The sequence below is a fragment of the Olea europaea genome, unplaced genomic scaffold, assembly GCF_002742605.1.
Source record: "Olea europaea var. sylvestris unplaced genomic scaffold, O_europaea_v1 scaffold3420, whole genome shotgun sequence".
Lineage (NCBI taxonomy): Eukaryota > Viridiplantae > Streptophyta > Magnoliopsida > Lamiales > Oleaceae > Olea > Olea europaea.
Window position 1 is genome coordinate 55652 of NW_019253239.1, and position 17510 is coordinate 73161.

A 17510-nucleotide genomic window follows, 5' to 3' on the forward strand; every position below is an offset into this window, starting at 1 on the left:
TTTTTTTTTTTTTGGATTTATATTATCTAAGTATTACGTCGTTTTTGAAGCTTCTCTCTAGAAATATCTAATTCTGTTCTTGGATTTTTGGTATAAAAGAATTAATTTCAGCATGGAATTCGGAAGTGCGAAAAAGAGAGGCAGACCCAACGCTGCGCTAAATGGCAATGGCGGTTTTAAGAAATCCAAATCAGGTTTCGCTGTTATACTCATTATCCTAATCATTTTATTCATTTAATTTAGTGTATCTTTATTACATGTTCTGTAACAACATATGTATTGACGGGGTTGAAATGTTTACGAAGTGGTGATTAAGTGTTCTTTGTTCTCTCTACGCGTTCCATTTGGTCACTAGGGTTCATTTCTTAAGTTCTATGGTGGGTTTCTGTGGCTGTGGAAAGATTATGAGCTGCATTTAGTATTAATTTTTATTTTGTGTTGTCTTTATTGGCCATAGAGATGTGTATAAAAACTGAACCCAGTTAATTTAATTTATCATCAATTATTATTTGGCTCTTCATTTGTCCACAATAGTGGGTGTTTCGCTGGGAAATCATTGAATGAGTACTCTGAGTCTGGGTTTTAAAGGGTTTTTATGGACCTAACTAAGATCAGTGATTCAATGTTTCTATGCTCACTAAAGGAAGTCTTCGTGCATAAAGTTTTCCAACTCACTGAGAGAAGTCTTCATCTTATTGTTAACCTTTACCCAATCTTTAACTAGTCCTGTCAATATTTATTAAATTGTATACAGATTAATTTATAATATTGTGGATTATGGTAGAATATCATATGGCTGTTAGATGTTCATGGAAGTTCAAAAGATTAATAAGTCACAGAAATTTTAACTGAGGAAAACGATTAATGTTCTGCAACAGAAATGGAGTCCTTTACAACTGGTATAGGAAGCAAATCGAAGCCATGCACAAAGTTTTTCAGGTTCTAATCTTNGTTGTAAGTGCAATTTCTATATTTTGGTAATGATTGTAAAATCCCTGAATAATTCATCTCATTTATAGTAAAAATTAGCATCACGTGAACTAATGAATTGAACGCCTATAGTTGTGATACAGGTCTTACTCTTCATCTATCGATAATGATGGATATTGAATGGAAAATGCTGACATGAGTTCAGTTGAATTAACTTGCTCAGACAAACGTAACCCAGTCTATTGAGTGGATATAGTCTGATTTGTGAATGCACTATCTATTTATCCACTTGCACGATTCAATTCTAAAGATGTTTTGTGGAAATATTATTATTTTGCCTCTAAATCCTTCAACTACTATTGATTGTGTGCAATTTTTTGTTGAAATCCTGGTGAATGATCGGTCTAATGATTTGTAATCAAGTATGTTATTCCTATCACTTGACAGTATAATCCACTCTGAAACAGTTTACGAATGGCAGAAAGTTTCAAGATTTTAGGGATTATGTTATTCTGCAGTCATCTATTTGGAAAATTCAAAAGAGATTACTTCAAAGAAGGCTTGTTGACTTGCATTGCTTGTAGACTTGTAGTTATATATCTCACTGATTTTTAATTGTTGATGCATGCTAAAATATAGTGGGTAGCTTTTTTGTTTGAATAAGTCCCTGTTTGACAACCATTAAATTGATTTTATTTTTTTTAATTTTTTGGAGGGGGGGAACGAGTTTTGAAATGGTAATTTTTTAGGGAATGTAAGGTTAAAAAGTAGGAAAAAGTTTTGAGTTTATATGCATAATATTTTATTGTGAGAATGTGTGGTTGAAAATGAGTTTAAGAAAATAGAGTGTTGTTTTAATGGTTGTCAAACAGGGGCTAAGTGGAAAGTTCTTATGAACTTGGATGCAAATTATATTTAGTAGAGAGTCAACGTGCTTGTGAAATCCATTTGCATCTTCCTTTTTAGTACATGCTAAACTTTTAGTACATGACTTTTAGCATGTTTTGTACAAGAACCTTATAAGCTTCACCAAACATGCTCTTCATTTTGACTAATATGGATCTTAATAATTGAAATTCACACACTTTAATGCCTTGAATTCTTAGGATGACAAGTAATTTTCTAAATTTCTTCATTATTGACTGTTGGATTGATTTGCTGATTAAAATTGAATTTCCATTTCCCCTTTTTGGCACCTTCTTCCTTATGGTTTGATTGATGGATGACTTTTAAGCATCCTGTTTCCACAAATTTCTAGAAAGTTTTGACTCTGATAATAAGCTTGTAAAGAGAAAGTTTGTACCTGGATGGCTTGGGAATTCCTTGCGAAGTGGAAGCTATATAGGATGCTAGTGGGGCATGGTCATCATAAAATATTTATTAACTCTTTGCTTAATTAATCTTTTCAACATGGTACGCACTTCACAATGTACCACTCATATATCACCACCTATTTTATTTTAGAACATTAATCTGTCACCTTAATGGCCCACAACCAAGAAACAAATTTCTTCAATCTCTCTACACTCTTGTGATGAAGCTATGAAGTTCTGAAATGCTACTGATTAGCGACTCTAAAACTCTAAAACTTCTCTAGCTAGTAGGATTTGTCTATTTTCACCTTCAAGAAACATCAAATCTTCCCTGTTTTCTTGTTTCTTTTACTGACTAGAGTGAAGCTTGGAAGAGTTAGTAGGCAGGTCTACAAAACCCATGAAATGACATGGTAATTAATTTCTGTGCAATATCTGACTCGCAATCCAACTTGGAGACTAGTTACATGTTAGAAGCTGGGTGACCCGTATTTGACAAGAAACCATGTTTCCCAAATGCTTATTTCTTATTTCACGTCATGGTGCCAAGCAATGGACATGGCAAGAGTTGCTATCCTTAAATTATCCTAATTATGTACATATGAAATGTTGAATTTGTACATGACAATAAGAAACTAAGGGGGAAAATAGGTGGCAGAAGTAGAATTGTGGAAGACTCACATGCGTGGAACTAGTCTGTACATATTTTTAGTATGGTACAAAAAATATACATCACAAAGCTTCAACTTTTCTAAGGTGCAACAAGAAGAACGTTTTATGGAGCTTCAGAATTCTACTCTTCAAACTTAATATAGTTTTTGTACTAAAACAATGATTTCCAAGCAAGGTAATGGTTCCATGAGACAGTATAAAAACGATGTCCAAAATATTTCAAAAAATAATGTTACTGAAAAGTATTAAATATGAAATATATGCCTATCGCTATTTAGCGTGGATTATCGGTAGCGTATCTAGAATGTCTGTGTGTGTAGTTGCAGAATCCTTTTTCCATTCCTCCTATTTATCTGATTTCATTTGTATGCAGTGCTTCTGGGTGTCCATTTGGTGAAGGATGCCATTTCTTGCATTATGTTCCTGGTGGCATTAAAGCTGTTACTCAGATGCTTGGCAGCAATCCAGCCCTTCCACCAGCTACCCGAAACCCAGTAGTTCCACCATCTTTTCCAGATGGATCATCCCCACCGGCTGTCAAAACTCGGTTATGCAACAAACACAACACAGCCGAAGGGTGCAAGTTTGGTGACAATTGTCATTTTGCCCATGGTGAGTGGGAGATTGGCAAGCCAACAGTTCCATCTCATGAGGATCCTCGTGCTATGAGACAAATGCCAGGAAGATATGGTGGTGGTGGTCGATTCGAACCAACCTCACCAGGTGCAGCCAGCTTTGGAGCCTCAGCCACAGCTAAAATCAGTGTGGATGCTTCTCTTGCGGGAGCCATCATTGGGAAAGGTGGCATCAACTCAAAGCAAATCTGTCGCTTGACAGGAGCCAAGCTATCAATAAGAGACCATGAGTCCGATCCTAGCTTGAGGAACATTGAACTAGAGGGCACTTTTGATCAGATCAAACAAGCGAGTCAAATGGTACGGGAACTTATAGTGAATGTTAGTTATGCCTCTGGGCCACCAATGAAGAAACCTGTGTTTCCTGGCCCATCTCCTGCTAGCAACCGCAAGACCAAACTTTGTGAAAACTTTGCCAAAGGGTCCTGTACTTTTGGAGAAAGGTGTCACTTCGCACATGGAGCAGAAGAATTGCGGAAACCTCGTGTCTGAGCTTTTTGATGTGTGTATTTCCGCTGCTTTGCGATTCCTTTGGACTTGTACTTAGATCCTTTTGTGGTCTTGGTGCACCTTGAAACACATCAATCAATTTATTCGCGCCCCCCCCCCCCCCCCAAACACCAAAAAAAAGGCTCAAACAATATAAGTGACAATTCTTGTACCTCGTTGGCAGTTTGCATTGTTCATACTAGTTTTTGGGACATGTAGGTTATGGACCCTTAATATTAACACATTTTATCATGATCGTTATAACCAAGGACGATCGAGCAAAAATGATGGCTCACCTTCATCCCAAACTCCTATACAACAAAATATATTTCCAAAGTTAATTTCACCGGAAGACTTAATTTACTTAATTTTTTTTCAAAAGTAAAGCCAATTCTGAAATATTTAGAGGCCTTGGTCTCACATGTAATACTGGAACATGAAGAACTCTACAAAAAGAGTAAAAGTAATTATTGAAGAGAGAATGCTACGTGTTCTATTCACGCACTATGAAGTCGCGTGTAGAATCTTAGACAGGTTTCGTCCCCTTTGGTGAAACACCTTACTACCATTAGGGCTAACCTGACGCATTACAGATTGAAGTTCTCTTTGCAACGATGCCAACTCTGATTCCCCTTGCAACATTATGGCGACAAGCAAGGAAATATTGTGTTGGTTAAAGATGAGATAAGTTGATGGCGGCCAAAGTGCATTGTGTGCATAGCATTAGGAATATTTTAATGTTAATGGGTTCATCCGAGCATGGATTAGCCCCCTGTTTGCTTTAGCTGAAAAATAGGATTAAAATTTAAGTTCAAGTTAATAATTAATTTTAACTAAATATTTCTTGGGATCCACAACTTTTCAACCACATATTTCATTAATTTTTATCAAAATCTACTAAAATTTATTTTCACTTAAACCAAACAGGTGTCTAATATGCTACGTACATTGTTTATTTAGGGGCGGATAGGGCTAAACCCGTATCCAAAATAGTGAAATACATCTTCCGATTAAAAAAAGGGGGAAATTTTATAATTACCATAATTTAAGAATGCTATTTTTAAAACATGAAACATTGGAATCTTTTCAAAAATAAGGTGATTTGTATTTCTTTTAACCCTAGTAAGACTCTCAAAAACCTATTAAAATGTGTGGAGACCACGTATCTCAAATAATGGATTTTGTTACATGTACTCAAAATTTATATAAGGGATTATATATTGTCACATAGCACTCTATCATTTGTCATTTTAAATCACAATCATCTTTTTTTTTTTTTTTTTTTTTTTTGGTAGAAGGAAATCCGATCCAATCATTTTCTCATTATGTATATGCATATCATTATGTACATGTAGTACAAACGATATTTTTAATATGAATAATGCTAATTGTACGTAATGAGTTACATAATTGTTTATATACAAACGAAGTGTCAAAAAGAGAGTAAGATATTTTTTATTTTTTTTATTTGGTTGAAGAAATTTTTATAAAATTTTGTCTGGTAAAAATTAAAATTTAGACTTCTACCTTTTAGGGTGGAAATGGAATTGAAAGATGGAATTGTAATTGAATTTTCCAACTTTAGGTGTTTGATACAATTTTTTTCCATGGAATTCGAATTCGAGGTTGTCTTGAAGTTTGGAATTTTCTTGGTTTTTAAGGTCCTACCTACTGTAGCACTTTTTTTTTCCTTTTTTTTTTGTTGGCAATAGAAACAAATTCTAAGAATTATTATAAAAAAATATTTCCCTTTAAATGACAATTTTCGTGTAAAACAAAGTTAAACGAACATCAAAAGATAGATAATTTTCTTGAATTTTTTTTTTTTTGGTGTTGACAATGGAAACAGATTTAATCCCCAATACCAGTAAAATCTATCCCTTTAATTGACAATTTTCATGTAAAACAAAATCAAACGAACACAAAAAAATACTTTTATTTCAACATTTTCCACATGGAAAATTAAACTAATCAAACACAATAATTTAAAATTTTCAGAAAAACAATTATAAGCAATTAAATTCCCTAACAACTTTTCAACAACACATTTTATCAATTTTTTATCAAAATATATTAAAAATTGATTTTAATCCCTATCAAACAGGGCTAAATAATGCCTTTCAATTTTTATTTTTATATTGGTTAGCTTAATTTGAAGACTAAAATAAATAAAATTTTATTTTGATCAAACAAGTCCAAATCCAATCATAGATTTTTTTAATATTTGTATGGAACGTGATTCCAACCTTCGATTTCTCAAGTAAACTTCACATGTTTTACTACTTGAACATCTTATTTAATTCAATTATTTCTTTCCAAAAAAAAAAATAATAAAAAAATAAAAATAAAATATATATATATATATATATATATATCTTATAGTTAACCGCCCTCGAATTTTGCTTGTTGGAGATACAAAGTAGAGTTGTTGTGACGGTCACAAGCCTTGACGTATTTTCTTTATTTTGTTGAATAAAAGTTTGAGTTGGAACCTCGTAAATTCTATGTTGTATCCATTTTTTGTGAAGTTCTTCGTTTATTGTCTACGTTCATTTTCAAAAATATTATCAAAGTGTCGGGAAGACTGACTAGTGATGAACTTCAGTGCCATCACTATTATTCTAAACATGAAGTGTGCCAATGATGAATTACCCAGGCATTTGATTCACCACCATCAATATTAACTTTGACTTGAAGAATTTGACAAAATTTTCTCAATTATATGAATTACCAACCCCAAAAAAAAGCTACAAATCTCCTACACGGACCACTTGCCCCTTTAACACATACTAATCACGACAAAGTATAAGCAACGTAGATCATTTCAATATCTTTTATCCAAACAATCCCCAGACGCATGTAAATTTAAAAAAGATGCAACAAGTCTATTTGAATATATAACATGTGACACAAATCAAGCACGTAACCAAAAATTTAGTAGCAAGTTGATTTCGAATCTTCCTCAAATTGTCAACATCTCTCTCTCTCTTCAACTTTATAAGCATTAATCTCAATTGGAATGCAAAAAAGATTGAAGATCAATCTGCTTGGCTATTGGAGCAACACTTCGTGCTCTAGACACTAGATCAATTCATTATTAGAAAGGAGATGTACAAAATAAATTTGTCAACTATCATGTTTAATATAATATGATTCACTTTCAACTTACCAAATAAATTACCAAAAAATGGAGCCAGATGATTAGTGCATGCTTCAAATTGTACAAGCACTAATGCAGTAGATGACCATTGATTAGTCACCACTCACTAATCTCTAAAATGTGTTGTTCCTCGGTAATATTAAAATTTCTAACATGGCGAAAGGGTGAAGCCGCCAAACATCAGTGATCAGACCACTTAAAGTTCCTTATATTCAATGTATCTTGAAATTTTTTTCTATATTCCTGAATCACTCCAAAACCATGTCTATAAATTAACCTTCAAGGTCCTTGGTCATTTAAGGCATTTGAACTTGATTTTGTAACATTTTTTCGAATTAGAAAACATGCAGAAATCATACAAATTGACTTGTGTTTATTTTGTTCTAACGTGTTTAATGTTATTTGTAGCAGCAAGGTCTCAACTGACTGAGGATTTCTACGTGAAAACATGTCCGAATCTGTTTAATATTGTTCGTAAAGAGGTTCGAAATGCAATCAAGTTTGAGATGAGAATGGCAGCTTCTTTGCTTCGGCTTCACTTCCACGATTGCTTTGTTAATGTGAGTAAAGGACAAAGTAACTATATTTTAAACTTTTGTTACTTTATTTTAAAAAAAGAAAAAAGAAAAAAAGTTCTCCCAAGCTGGTAGGCCACGAACTATAATATTTTATGTGCCTCATGCAAAAATACTGTCCTGCTGGAGGGTGTAAAAAGAATGATGTGTCATGCCAATCCATTAGGCATAATGCACCAAGTTGAATTTTCAGGATACGGGTTTTTTGTCCAGCCCTACTCACGATCTAGGCCAGACTTCAGGGTGGGTCAGCCCACAGGAGGTCATGTCTTGTCTCGTCATGTCATGCCTATGTCGAACTCATTTTTACACCTCTACGAACATATCGGTTTGATCATTGCTTATGCATCTTTGGTCGTTTATAATTGCATTGATTTGTCTTGACCTTTTAGGGGTGTGATGCATCAATTTTATTGGATGGAAATGATGGTGAGAAATTTGCAGCCCCGAACCTGAATTCAGCTAGAGGATATGAAATAGTAGACACAATAAAAAATGCAGTAGAGAGTGCATGCAGTGGAATTGTTTCATGTGCAGATATATTGGCTATAGCTGCCAGAGATTCAGTGCTCCTGGTCAGTACTTATCGTTTATGAGCAAGTGAGAGAGCAAAACAAATATAAGCTAAAATCTTGTCACTGTTTAAAATTGTTCAGTACTATGTAGTAAATATGCACTCAAAAAGAAATTTAAGCTTTCTTTTGCGATAAAACATGTCTTCATGGCATGTTTAGTAAGCGATAGTGGATTGGACTTGACGTTATCGATCTAGTCATGTTCAATGTTGATCAAATAGACTTTTGATACGTTAAGTAAGGTGAATTGGATAGTAAGCACTTCAAAATGAGAAAGAAACTAAAATTTTGTTTATTGTATTATTTAGCATAGTTTAACATCGATGCACTTGTTTTAGAAGAACGAAACTAATTAGAAGCAAAATTTTGCAGAGTGGAGGGCCTTTATGGAAAGTTTTGCTTGGGAGAAGAGATGGATTAGTGTCAAATCAAACAGGAGCCAATATTTCACTGCCTTCTCCCTTTGAAACTCTAGAGGCAATCATTGCCAAATTCATAGCTGTTGGCCTCAATACAACAGATGTTGTGGCCTTATCAGGTACTCTGCACCTTTTTCAGCAAGCGACAATCAAACTTGTCCGGACAATATTAAGAAAAGGAAGTTAAAATATTCTTCACAGTACTAAACGGTAACTAAAACCAACATTAACATACAATCTTCACATATAGGTGCTCACACAATCGGGTTATCAAGATGTGCTTTCTTCAGCAATAGATTGTCAAATTTCTCCGGGACAGGCGCTCCAGACAGCACACTGGACAGCACCCTAATTTCTGAACTCCAAAGTGCGTGTCCAGTAAACAGTGATGGGAACAACACAGTTCCTCTTGACAGGAACTCAAGAGACTTGTTTGATAACCATTATTTCTCAAACTTGCTCAATGGGAGGGGCATTCTTCATTCTGATCAGACTTTGTTTTCCAGTGACGCAGCAGTGTCAACAACCAGAAGTCTTGTTCAACTCTACAGTAATAATTCTGCTTTATTCTTCAATGATTTCATTAATTCGATGATTAAGATGGGGAACATAAGTCCGGTAACTGGATTGAATGGACAGATTCGAAAGAACTGCAGGGTCGTAAATCCGTAGAATATTTCTCAGATGAAAATAATTAGATGTTTAGTGATATAGAATGATGATGTTTGTAACATACATATTATAACTGAATGCAATATCTTGTGCACTTTCGTGGATCACCTTCGCCCGTTAATAACTTCTGCTTCCTTAACACTCCTCCTGTTCCCGCATCTCTACTTGGAGCAGCTCGGAAGACACCCTGAGTTGCTGTGAAGCTGGGGATTGAGGGAGAGACTCAACAGGGCTAAAACTCACCAATAATTCTGGTTTCACAAAGTGATGTCAATTCAGGGAGATCAGTGTAGAAATAAGAAAAGATGACTTCCCATCAAACTTTTCTTTCCCATAAACGGAAAACACAGCATAAATCATATTATTATACATTGGCTCGATCCCATGAAAACCACACACCCTTTTTACTTTCAACTACAGCTAAAATACTATACCTCGAGTTAAATTTTCTTTTTCATGGTTACAAACCATCCAAAAGAAAAAAAGGAAAAAAAAACATTCCCGTCTAGAGAAAGTAGAATTACACACGTGTTTGTGCGACGAAGTTGTTAGCAGATATTCATGCATGAATCTCTGTGTTGTTAATTTGCCAATGAAGCTGTTGTGTTTTGTACTTTCTGCTGCAGTTGTTTTTGTTTATGTCTCAACAGTAACTGAGAAAACATGATCTCGTTCCATGTATCCGGAACACCAGGAAGGCACCAATGGCTACAATCTTGGTGCCTGATGAACTCTTGCTTCTTCTCTTCTGTCATGTTCGCCTGCCTGTTATTGAATACATAATTTAAATAAACAAACGTGTCCCATAACAGCTTTAGATGATGTGGTTCAATATAGTAACAAAAACAGACTTCAAAGGAAAAAATGAATCTATTCTACACGTGAGTTTGTGCTTAGAGCAGAATGGAACCTACTATGGGAAATACAATGCATTATAGGCATATAATTGATCGTTATGCTTCAACCGTGTTATTAATATTCCACCTCTTAGAAAGTGATGAAATAGTCTCTCCCCCCCTAAAAGCATGTTTATTCTACCAACGTACAAAGAAAATATTTTGTTGCGAATGAACGGTTTTAAATAAACAAATGTGTATCCATTCTAATATCTTTTAGAAAAACGAGTTCAACACCTGTATATTGAGGGGTGTGCATCCCGGCGAAAATCAGTCATTCTTGTAATGTTCAAATAGAACACAGTTTGTTTCATCCCCTTCAGGACATCCTCCAACGTATCCGGAATTGGAGGAAAAACAGGCATTAGCTCTTCTTCATTTGTTATTGGCTCTGTATCACTATCACATTTTCCACCCGAATACCATTCTCCACCACTGTAAAAATGATCAAGAAGGGAAAAAATAATAATAATAATAAATAAATAAAATAAATTTAATAATCACATTTTCAAGTTCAGGAAATTTCGTAGGTGAATTTAGAATCAGGACGGAATTTGATTAACCTGAAATGAGAGACTGAGTAACCTCTAAAGAAAACGTGTGTCTTTCTAGGATTTATGTTGGATTCAATCCATCTTGCCCACGTTGTCATTGCTTTATGAAATGCTTCCGTTACATCCAATTTTCCGTAAACATGGTTTCCTTCCTGATAGTATCCTTTGCTGCAAGATTTTGATGAATTTTGCAATAACTCAATCAATATTTTTTTTAATATATAAAGGGTTCAGTAAGCAACATGACAAAGATACACACTAGAAACACGTAGGCATATATATGTCATGTTGTTTGAGATAATTGAAGCATGTCTCCTCACAAGTTTCTTCACAAAAAATAGATGTAAGAGGGTGTCTTGGATTGCCTAGCATAAGGTCTCCGACATATGGAAAAGGACGAGACTGACTATGGAAAATTATTGCATGCAGACACGGGGAGAGAGAGAGGAACAAGAGAGCAATACCCTTCAGATGTTTTCTCATGTGTCCACCAGTGTCCCGTGTTAAAGACAAGAACATCTGCATCTTTGTATTTGTCGCATGACCTCTCAACCAGATCAAGTCTAAGGGTTTCCTTCTTTGTTCCATTGTTGTCCGGCATTTCCCATTCTTGAACCAAGAATGGAGATCGAATGAACTCCACAGAACAATTATAATCCTACTCCATAAATTCAACACAGACTTTTTAATGGGGGAAAATATCAGCAGAAACATTGGATACAAGAAATCAAAATGATTAAAATCATAGTAATTTCCAAACCAGATTGATTAATCCAAACCAGATTTATTAAGTATTTTATCCTAATTAATTCAGAAATGTACACAACTTATAGCACGTTTCTCTCCGCTTTAAAAGGATGCCGTTTTCATCTAATTTGGGCAGTACGCAGACACATATTGCCCAAATAGTCATCCAAAAGAGATGCTTTCAAACAGGGCCAGCAGACATGCTATTTAACTAAAAGAACACTATGAGAAGCAGAACTCACAGAGAATACAAAGGAGTAGGCGCCTTCTTTCTTGAATTCGTATTTACCAGAGGCTTCAAAGACTTTGCTCTTATCCTCTACTGAATTCCAGAGAAGACAAACCATGGATTCCCACATGTTCCTATTCAAGGAATCACCCACGTACACTAAACGCTTCCCTCTCAATAATTCCAACATGTTTCTACCACTCAACCTGCAAAAGAAATAAACAAAAATGTACATGCAAGTGCATATTAACTAATAACATCACAACTTCCCCATAAATTTAGAGACGGCTACATTAATTTTTTCCTCTACTTCATTTGTTGGATTCATTGCTAAATCTACGAGGAGATATAAATCAGCATTAACTAATGACGCACAAAGATAAGGTTTCAAAAATTTCTTCTTTCCTTGGGTGTGTTGGGCAATTAAAAGACAAGATGTCAATGAGATGAATTTAGTCTTCTTTCGTTCTAAAATGTTAGAACATCTTCTTTAAGAATTGGCATCATTCTGATAGAATAATTCAGGAGGGTATCTTCTAGTTTATATAGAAATGAACGGAACGAATTAAAAAGACTTATATAATAACCATGCTCAAATTTATCGAGAATAAAACTTAGTCCACATTTTTCTTCTTGCCTTGGGATGCTGCAATGATTCGGCCGCCATGTATACTTCTCAAAGCCATTATCAGGCCTTCCATTGAGATAACAGTTGAAAGGTTCATCAATATAAGGACATGAACCTGGTTTATATGAAGGATTCAAATCCTCCCTAACCCATTTCCCATAAAAAATATCACATTTACTCATCGTTTTCACCCAACTCTCATTCACCTCTACCTTTGATTCAAAATCTGTACTGTTCAATCTCACATTCTCCTCTCCAGCCCTTTCTACCCCATGATCATCAACCTCATTCACCAACTGATCTGTTTTCATCAATGTCCCGTTTTGAGAAACAGGATCCGACCCCTGGATATCAGGATTGTATAGCGTGCTCTGATGGAAGAAGAAATAGTTAGATACAGACGAAAACTGGGACCTGTTACTCAATAAATTCTTCGAGGAATGATTAATGGAAGAATTATTGGATATGTAAAAAATGGTGCATCCGACAAAAAAGAACATGAAAGCAGAAGCTAATAGCGGTCGGGTCCTGAATGTAGGAGAAGATGAAAATATGCTCCTTTTCAGTGTCCTTTCTGGTAATTTTGTCATTGGTAAAACTGTTGGTGATGAAGAATCAGCCATTGGAGCAGAAAATTAAGCTGGAAAGAGAGAAATAATGAGATTTTGATAGAGAGAGAGAGAGAGAGAGAGATTGGGAAGTTGGAATCGAGTTACTGAAATGGAATCCTTTTGAGAATTATATGAGAAATTATTCTTGAAAAATGGAATTAAAAGAATTTTGTGTTCCATAATTATTTGAAATTATTATTGTGGTCGTTAAAAGATTTGTTGATTTCTACTTTTGCTTTGAAAACACGGTATTGACTGGGTTAAATAATCCTTTTACTGCGGGAGCTTTTCATATCGACCACCATTCAATTTATTCATCTAACAAAATTGATTCCACCCTTCTCAAAATTTCATCTTTACACACTTGGTGTTAAAATGTGGCACAGCCAGCACGACCCAGATCACAATGGGTCGTGCCTGGTTTAGCTGTGGAAACTCTCGGCCGATGCAAGCTTAAGAGCTCGTGCATCTTGGCACGTCAAAAGCACGACCCAGCTCATGAAGGAAACTCCTGCCGGTGTGAGCACAAATTATCAAAAGTTCCCTGTAAATTCAATAATTAAGACCAAACGCACATCATTATCAAAATCGATGCAAAACAAAAGGTTTACGTCAGAGAATAGTTGAGTACATAGATTATTAGAACCTGAATTTCAAATGAGAAATACTCCCAGAAATAATTCAGAAACTCCAAATCCCTACTCTACATTCAGATCAGTGCAACAATCTAATCAATCCCTGTAAATTTATGAAGAAACCCTTAGCCTTGAGGGTGTGATTACAACACGGCTATATTTTTATTTGTAAATTAAGCTCCAATGAAGATCTCTGTTTCCGAATAGAATTACAATCCAGCCTTTTTCTCCAATTTTTGAATTTGGTTCAGGAATATCCAGGTCATCTGCAATGGATTACAAACATTGTCAACAAGCCAGTTTGAAAAATGGAGGTCGATAAAGATAAAGATATGCACATACAGAGAGAGTTAAAGAGTGAGTACCATGACATGAGGTGCAATTCTAACACAGTATACGGGAAATCCAGTGTAAAATTTAAAAGGCCCTCCTGCTTTCAGGGTTTTCATGGCACAATCTAACGAACCAGTATATGGAAATTTCCCTTCAGCATCAGGCTGCATTTTCTGTATTTGGGTTTTGACATAATCAAATGGTAAACTGCAAGCAGAAGCAAAAAATCCTGATACAGTACTCGCCCCTGAAAAATAATCAAAAATGGATTAAATTATGCAAAATCAACGTAAGGTATATATGACTTGATTATGCTTCAAATTTTATCCAACATCATGTCAAAACAGAATCAACTAGAATGACCAACCAAACCAAACAATGTTGTTATTTACATTTCATTTCCTATTTCTTTTTTCTTTTGCTTCTTATTCAATATAAGCATAATTTTCCCTTCATAAACCTGTGATGATCTGTAAAGATAAAAATGTACATAAGGGTCCACTTTAAAGGTGCTAAGACATGAAGATAGCTAAACAAATTATTTGAACTGGCCATTCCAAATTTTCTGATAAAATCAAATCCAAAAGGGAGTATTCTCCGTGGATAGTCACCTAGACATGCCATCCCATCAATACCTAATAGTTCAAAGCTTTAGAATCCGATCCACATGTTATCATGCACAATTGCACATATACTGAAAATGATAACTGCTGAAAGAGAAAGTATGTTTGGCTAAGCTTAAAAAGTTTAGTGTAGAGTAAATATTGTTTTATTGGTCAAACTGGAAATAAGCAATTCACTTGTTTTGAGAGTAACTTCAGAGATAATTTCAGTAACAGTAACCTTGTTTCAGCTTAGCCAAACAATAATTACATGGAAGCAGGGCCAACACGAGTATACAGAGGTTCAAAAGTATTTCACCTATCACTGTAGCAGCCTCGCCAAAACCAAGATTGTCCTTGAAGAACTCCACACTTTGATCATAAGAAGCAAGCATTCCCATGTTAAGTGCCATAGCCCTCACAACAGTAGGGCCGGCACCTTTCCAGAGTGCCAAAACTCCTTCATCAGCAACAATTCGATAGAGGGCATGGAAAGCATTTGTATAATGCCGGCGCTGAGCAGCAGGTAACGTCGCATCAGCCTGCATGCGGATTAGTGCCAAATCTGCAGGACTTCCTACACATGCTCCTATGGCTCCTGCTGTCAACCCACATAAAGCCTTCTGATATAGCGGTAAGGGCTTCCCATCATTGGCTTCAATTGCCTTGTTAGTCAAAATCCTAATGAACCAAACAGTTAATAACTACGAACCCAATTTGATTGCTTCAAAACGATCCTCTTGTATAGATATTGTAATGCAAATTCATATTGACTAATTATACACATGGCCATAAACTTATTCAGTTGTCCATATTTATGAGCAATACTCACCTAAATGAACCAAGACGGGCAGTTGTATACGTAGCTTGTCGAAGAAGACCAGCCGACAAACCCTGCAGAAACAATAATAACAATATTTGCAAGAGAAAGGTAATACTTTGGCATCAGAAGAGCAACTGTAAAAATTAAATGAGCTTAAATAACATTAAAAAAAAACCAAAAAAAAAACAGAATGATTATACAGGTCTTTTAAAGAAAATCACAAGAGTAAGCATTTTGCAGGATGAATAAATCAGTTCAAGAACAGAATGTTCTCAAGTTCTCCGTAATATTAAAAAAAGGTTGTGCTCAACTAATTTCTTTTCTACGTTTAAAGACTCAGATGTATAATAATAACCTTTTCAATCTATCATAGAAACCGTTGGGAAAAGAGTTAAAAATATCAAAAGAAGATATGAAACTGCCCAAACTAATTTCCTTAGTGCCATCCAATTTAGAAGACAAAAGAAAATGTGCCAAATGTCATGAGAATGCCGACTATACCATCACAAATGCTGCCACAATTACATGACCCAAATAGACTAAAGATTTATTTTTTAGCACATATCTAACACTTCAATACTTCAATTGAACACGAAAGTGCAAACTTTTCTCTAGTGAGGATCAATAATACTAACGAAAAACAAACCTTGTAGAAGGCACCAATTCCCTCATTTTTATACATGGTCTTAGTCACCTCAGACGCGGACCCCTGACCCAATTGAATTCTCACCTGCAATGAGCATTACAGCATCACAGATCAAATTCAATAACCATCAACTCCTTTGAACACAAAGAAAGCGCTGTTTCATTCCGATTGACAATTTCAATATTTATTTCAAAATCCATCAAATAATGAGATCCAAACAAACCCTTAAAAATTCCGTTTTTATAAGGTTTAAAGAGAACTGTTAGTTCAATCAAATCGAGGTTAAGCAAAAAATAAAAATAAAAACAAAAATAATTTACCTGAGATATAGAACTCATCTGAACTTAAAGATTTTAAGCAATTTAATTGTAATTGGTTCATATCGAAATAACACACTGTCATATTACCCCAAAAAACTGAAAAAGTAATTATTCGAAAACGGCCAATTTTGATTCAAGATCTAAAAAGCATACTATGAACCTAAACAAAAATCTTGAAACAAATTCATTCGCACACAAAAACAACATGATATCGGTGTATACACACATCATTTTCTAGGATGTTACCTTGATCATATCAATGGGTTGGATGACACAAGTAGCAAGCATACCAGAAGCACCACCATTCACAAAGGGCTTCACGGCTGGCCACACTCCACCAGATTTTGGCTTCTCCTCTCCCATTGTTTCCTTTTTTCTCTTTCTCTTCCTTTACTTTTCTCACAATTTCGAACAGTAGAAGAGAGAGAGCTTTCTTGACGAACAGAACGAGGTTTTGTGTACGAGGAAATGGAAAGAGAAGATTACTTGAAGCAGCTGAAAGTGCATTTATTACCAGGAGTCATGATATCGGACCAAAACCCTGACAAGTTTTTCTTTTTCATTTTCATTTTCTTTTAATTCTTTTTGTTCTTCATTTTTGCTTTGTGTGTGTGTGTGTGTTGGTAGCATAACATTTGTGGATACAAATATTTTCTCCTAAGATGCTTTTTTCTTGGTTCCTTTGTTTTTCCTTTAATCCTCTATTGATTGGCCCACGATATTCCAAAATTCTTGCTGCTGCTTGAAATCTTGATACCATTATCCTCCTCTTTTTGATTTTCTCTCTTTATCTATATTTCATATACATGATTTATTTCCATTCTATTCCTTTAAAATGTCACAAGCTATAACTGAGTTTTGTTTTGAAATTTAAAGGCACGTGTGACAAAATTTTTGATAAAAATTTATAATACGTGTGATTGAAAAATTGATAACAATTATGAATTTATTAAATGTGTATTTAAATTCGAGTTTGGTCGCTTACAAGGTAGATAAAATTATAATAATGTTTTATCAAGCAAACAATAATATTTAAAGTTGAATAT

At 34.9% G+C, this 17510-nt stretch overlaps 4 protein-coding genes across 5 annotated transcripts; 2 read left to right on the forward strand and 2 right to left on the reverse strand.

Moving 5' to 3' along the window:
• Positions 1-22: 22 nt before the first annotated feature.
• On the forward strand, positions 23-4291 carry LOC111386090 (zinc finger CCCH domain-containing protein 14-like). The gene is made up of 4 exons (XM_023010520.1): positions 23-194; positions 879-939; positions 3289-4113; positions 4163-4291. The coding sequence occupies exons 1-3, from the start codon at positions 113-115 to the stop codon at positions 4040-4042; spliced, it is 897 nt and encodes a 298-aa protein (XP_022866288.1). The 5' UTR covers positions 23-112; the 3' UTR covers positions 4043-4113; positions 4163-4291.
• A 3200-nt stretch (positions 4292-7491) lies between these two features.
• Positions 7492-9547, forward strand: LOC111386094 (peroxidase N-like). 2 transcript variants are annotated; one of them, XM_023010523.1, is made up of 4 exons: positions 7493-7759; positions 8167-8349; positions 8722-8887; positions 9019-9547. In XM_023010523.1, exons 1-4 carry the CDS (start codon positions 7544-7546, stop codon positions 9438-9440), a joined length of 987 nt encoding a protein of 328 aa, XP_022866291.1. In that variant the 5' UTR covers positions 7493-7543; the 3' UTR covers positions 9441-9547. The 2 variants fall into 2 exon arrangements, with proteins under 2 accessions (XP_022866292.1, XP_022866291.1); XM_023010524.1 differs by lacking the exon at positions 8167-8349 and having other exon boundaries at positions 7492-7759.
• Positions 9548-9785: 238 nt separating this feature from the next.
• On the reverse strand, positions 9786-13577 carry LOC111386093 (protein trichome birefringence-like). Its single transcript, XM_023010522.1, has 6 exons — positions 12504-13577; positions 11880-12072; positions 11355-11548; positions 10900-11058; positions 10574-10771; positions 9786-10205 (listed from the first exon to the last, which is right to left on the reverse strand). Exons 1-6 carry the CDS (start codon positions 13115-13117, stop codon positions 10022-10024), a joined length of 1542 nt encoding a protein of 513 aa, XP_022866290.1. The 5' UTR covers positions 13118-13577; the 3' UTR covers positions 9786-10021.
• Positions 13578-13684: 107 nt separating this feature from the next.
• On the reverse strand, positions 13685-17070 carry LOC111386095 (mitochondrial dicarboxylate/tricarboxylate transporter DTC). The gene is made up of 6 exons (XM_023010525.1): positions 16711-17070; positions 16145-16228; positions 15508-15569; positions 14995-15356; positions 14106-14320; positions 13685-14006 (listed from the first exon to the last, which is right to left on the reverse strand). Exons 1-6 carry the CDS (start codon positions 16825-16827, stop codon positions 13950-13952), a joined length of 897 nt encoding a protein of 298 aa, XP_022866293.1. The 5' UTR covers positions 16828-17070; the 3' UTR covers positions 13685-13949.
• Positions 17071-17510: the final 440 nt, after the last annotated feature.

Excerpts from the sequence above, each read along its gene's own strand:
- LOC111386090 (XM_023010520.1), top strand. The coding sequence starts at position 113 with ATGGAATTCGGAAGTGCGAAAAAGAGAGGCAGACCCAACGCTGCGCTA. Across the intron at positions 195-878 it reads TTTTAAGAAATCCAAATCAG|AAATGGAGTCCTTTACAACT; the intron begins GTTTCGCTGTTA and ends GTTCTGCAACAG.
- LOC111386094 (XM_023010523.1), top strand. The coding sequence starts at position 7,544 with ATGCAGAAATCATACAAATTGACTTGTGTTTATTTTGTTCTAACGTGT. Across the intron at positions 7,760-8,166 it reads TCCACGATTGCTTTGTTAAT|GGGTGTGATGCATCAATTTT; the intron begins GTGAGTAAAGGA and ends TTGACCTTTTAG. Across the intron at positions 8,350-8,721 it reads CCAGAGATTCAGTGCTCCTG|AGTGGAGGGCCTTTATGGAA; the intron begins GTCAGTACTTAT and ends AAAATTTTGCAG.
- LOC111386093 (XM_023010522.1), bottom strand. The coding sequence starts at position 13,117 with ATGGCTGATTCTTCATCACCAACAGTTTTACCAATGACAAAATTACCA. Across the intron at positions 11,059-11,354 it reads CATGAGAAAACATCTGAAGG|CAAAGGATACTATCAGGAAG; the intron begins GTATTGCTCTCT and ends AAAATCTTGCAG. Across the intron at positions 10,206-10,573 it reads GCACACCCCTCAATATACAG|GCAGGCGAACATGACAGAAG; the intron begins GTGTTGAACTCG and ends ATTCAATAACAG.
- LOC111386095 (XM_023010525.1), bottom strand. The coding sequence starts at position 16,827 with ATGGGAGAGGAGAAGCCAAAATCTGGTGGAGTGTGGCCAGCCGTGAAG. Across the intron at positions 16,229-16,710 it reads AACCCATTGATATGATCAAG|GTGAGAATTCAATTGGGTCA; the intron begins GTAACATCCTAG and ends TGCTCATTGCAG. Across the intron at positions 15,357-15,507 it reads GCCCGTCTTGGTTCATTTAG|GATTTTGACTAACAAGGCAA; the intron begins GTGAGTATTGCT and ends TTGGTTCATTAG.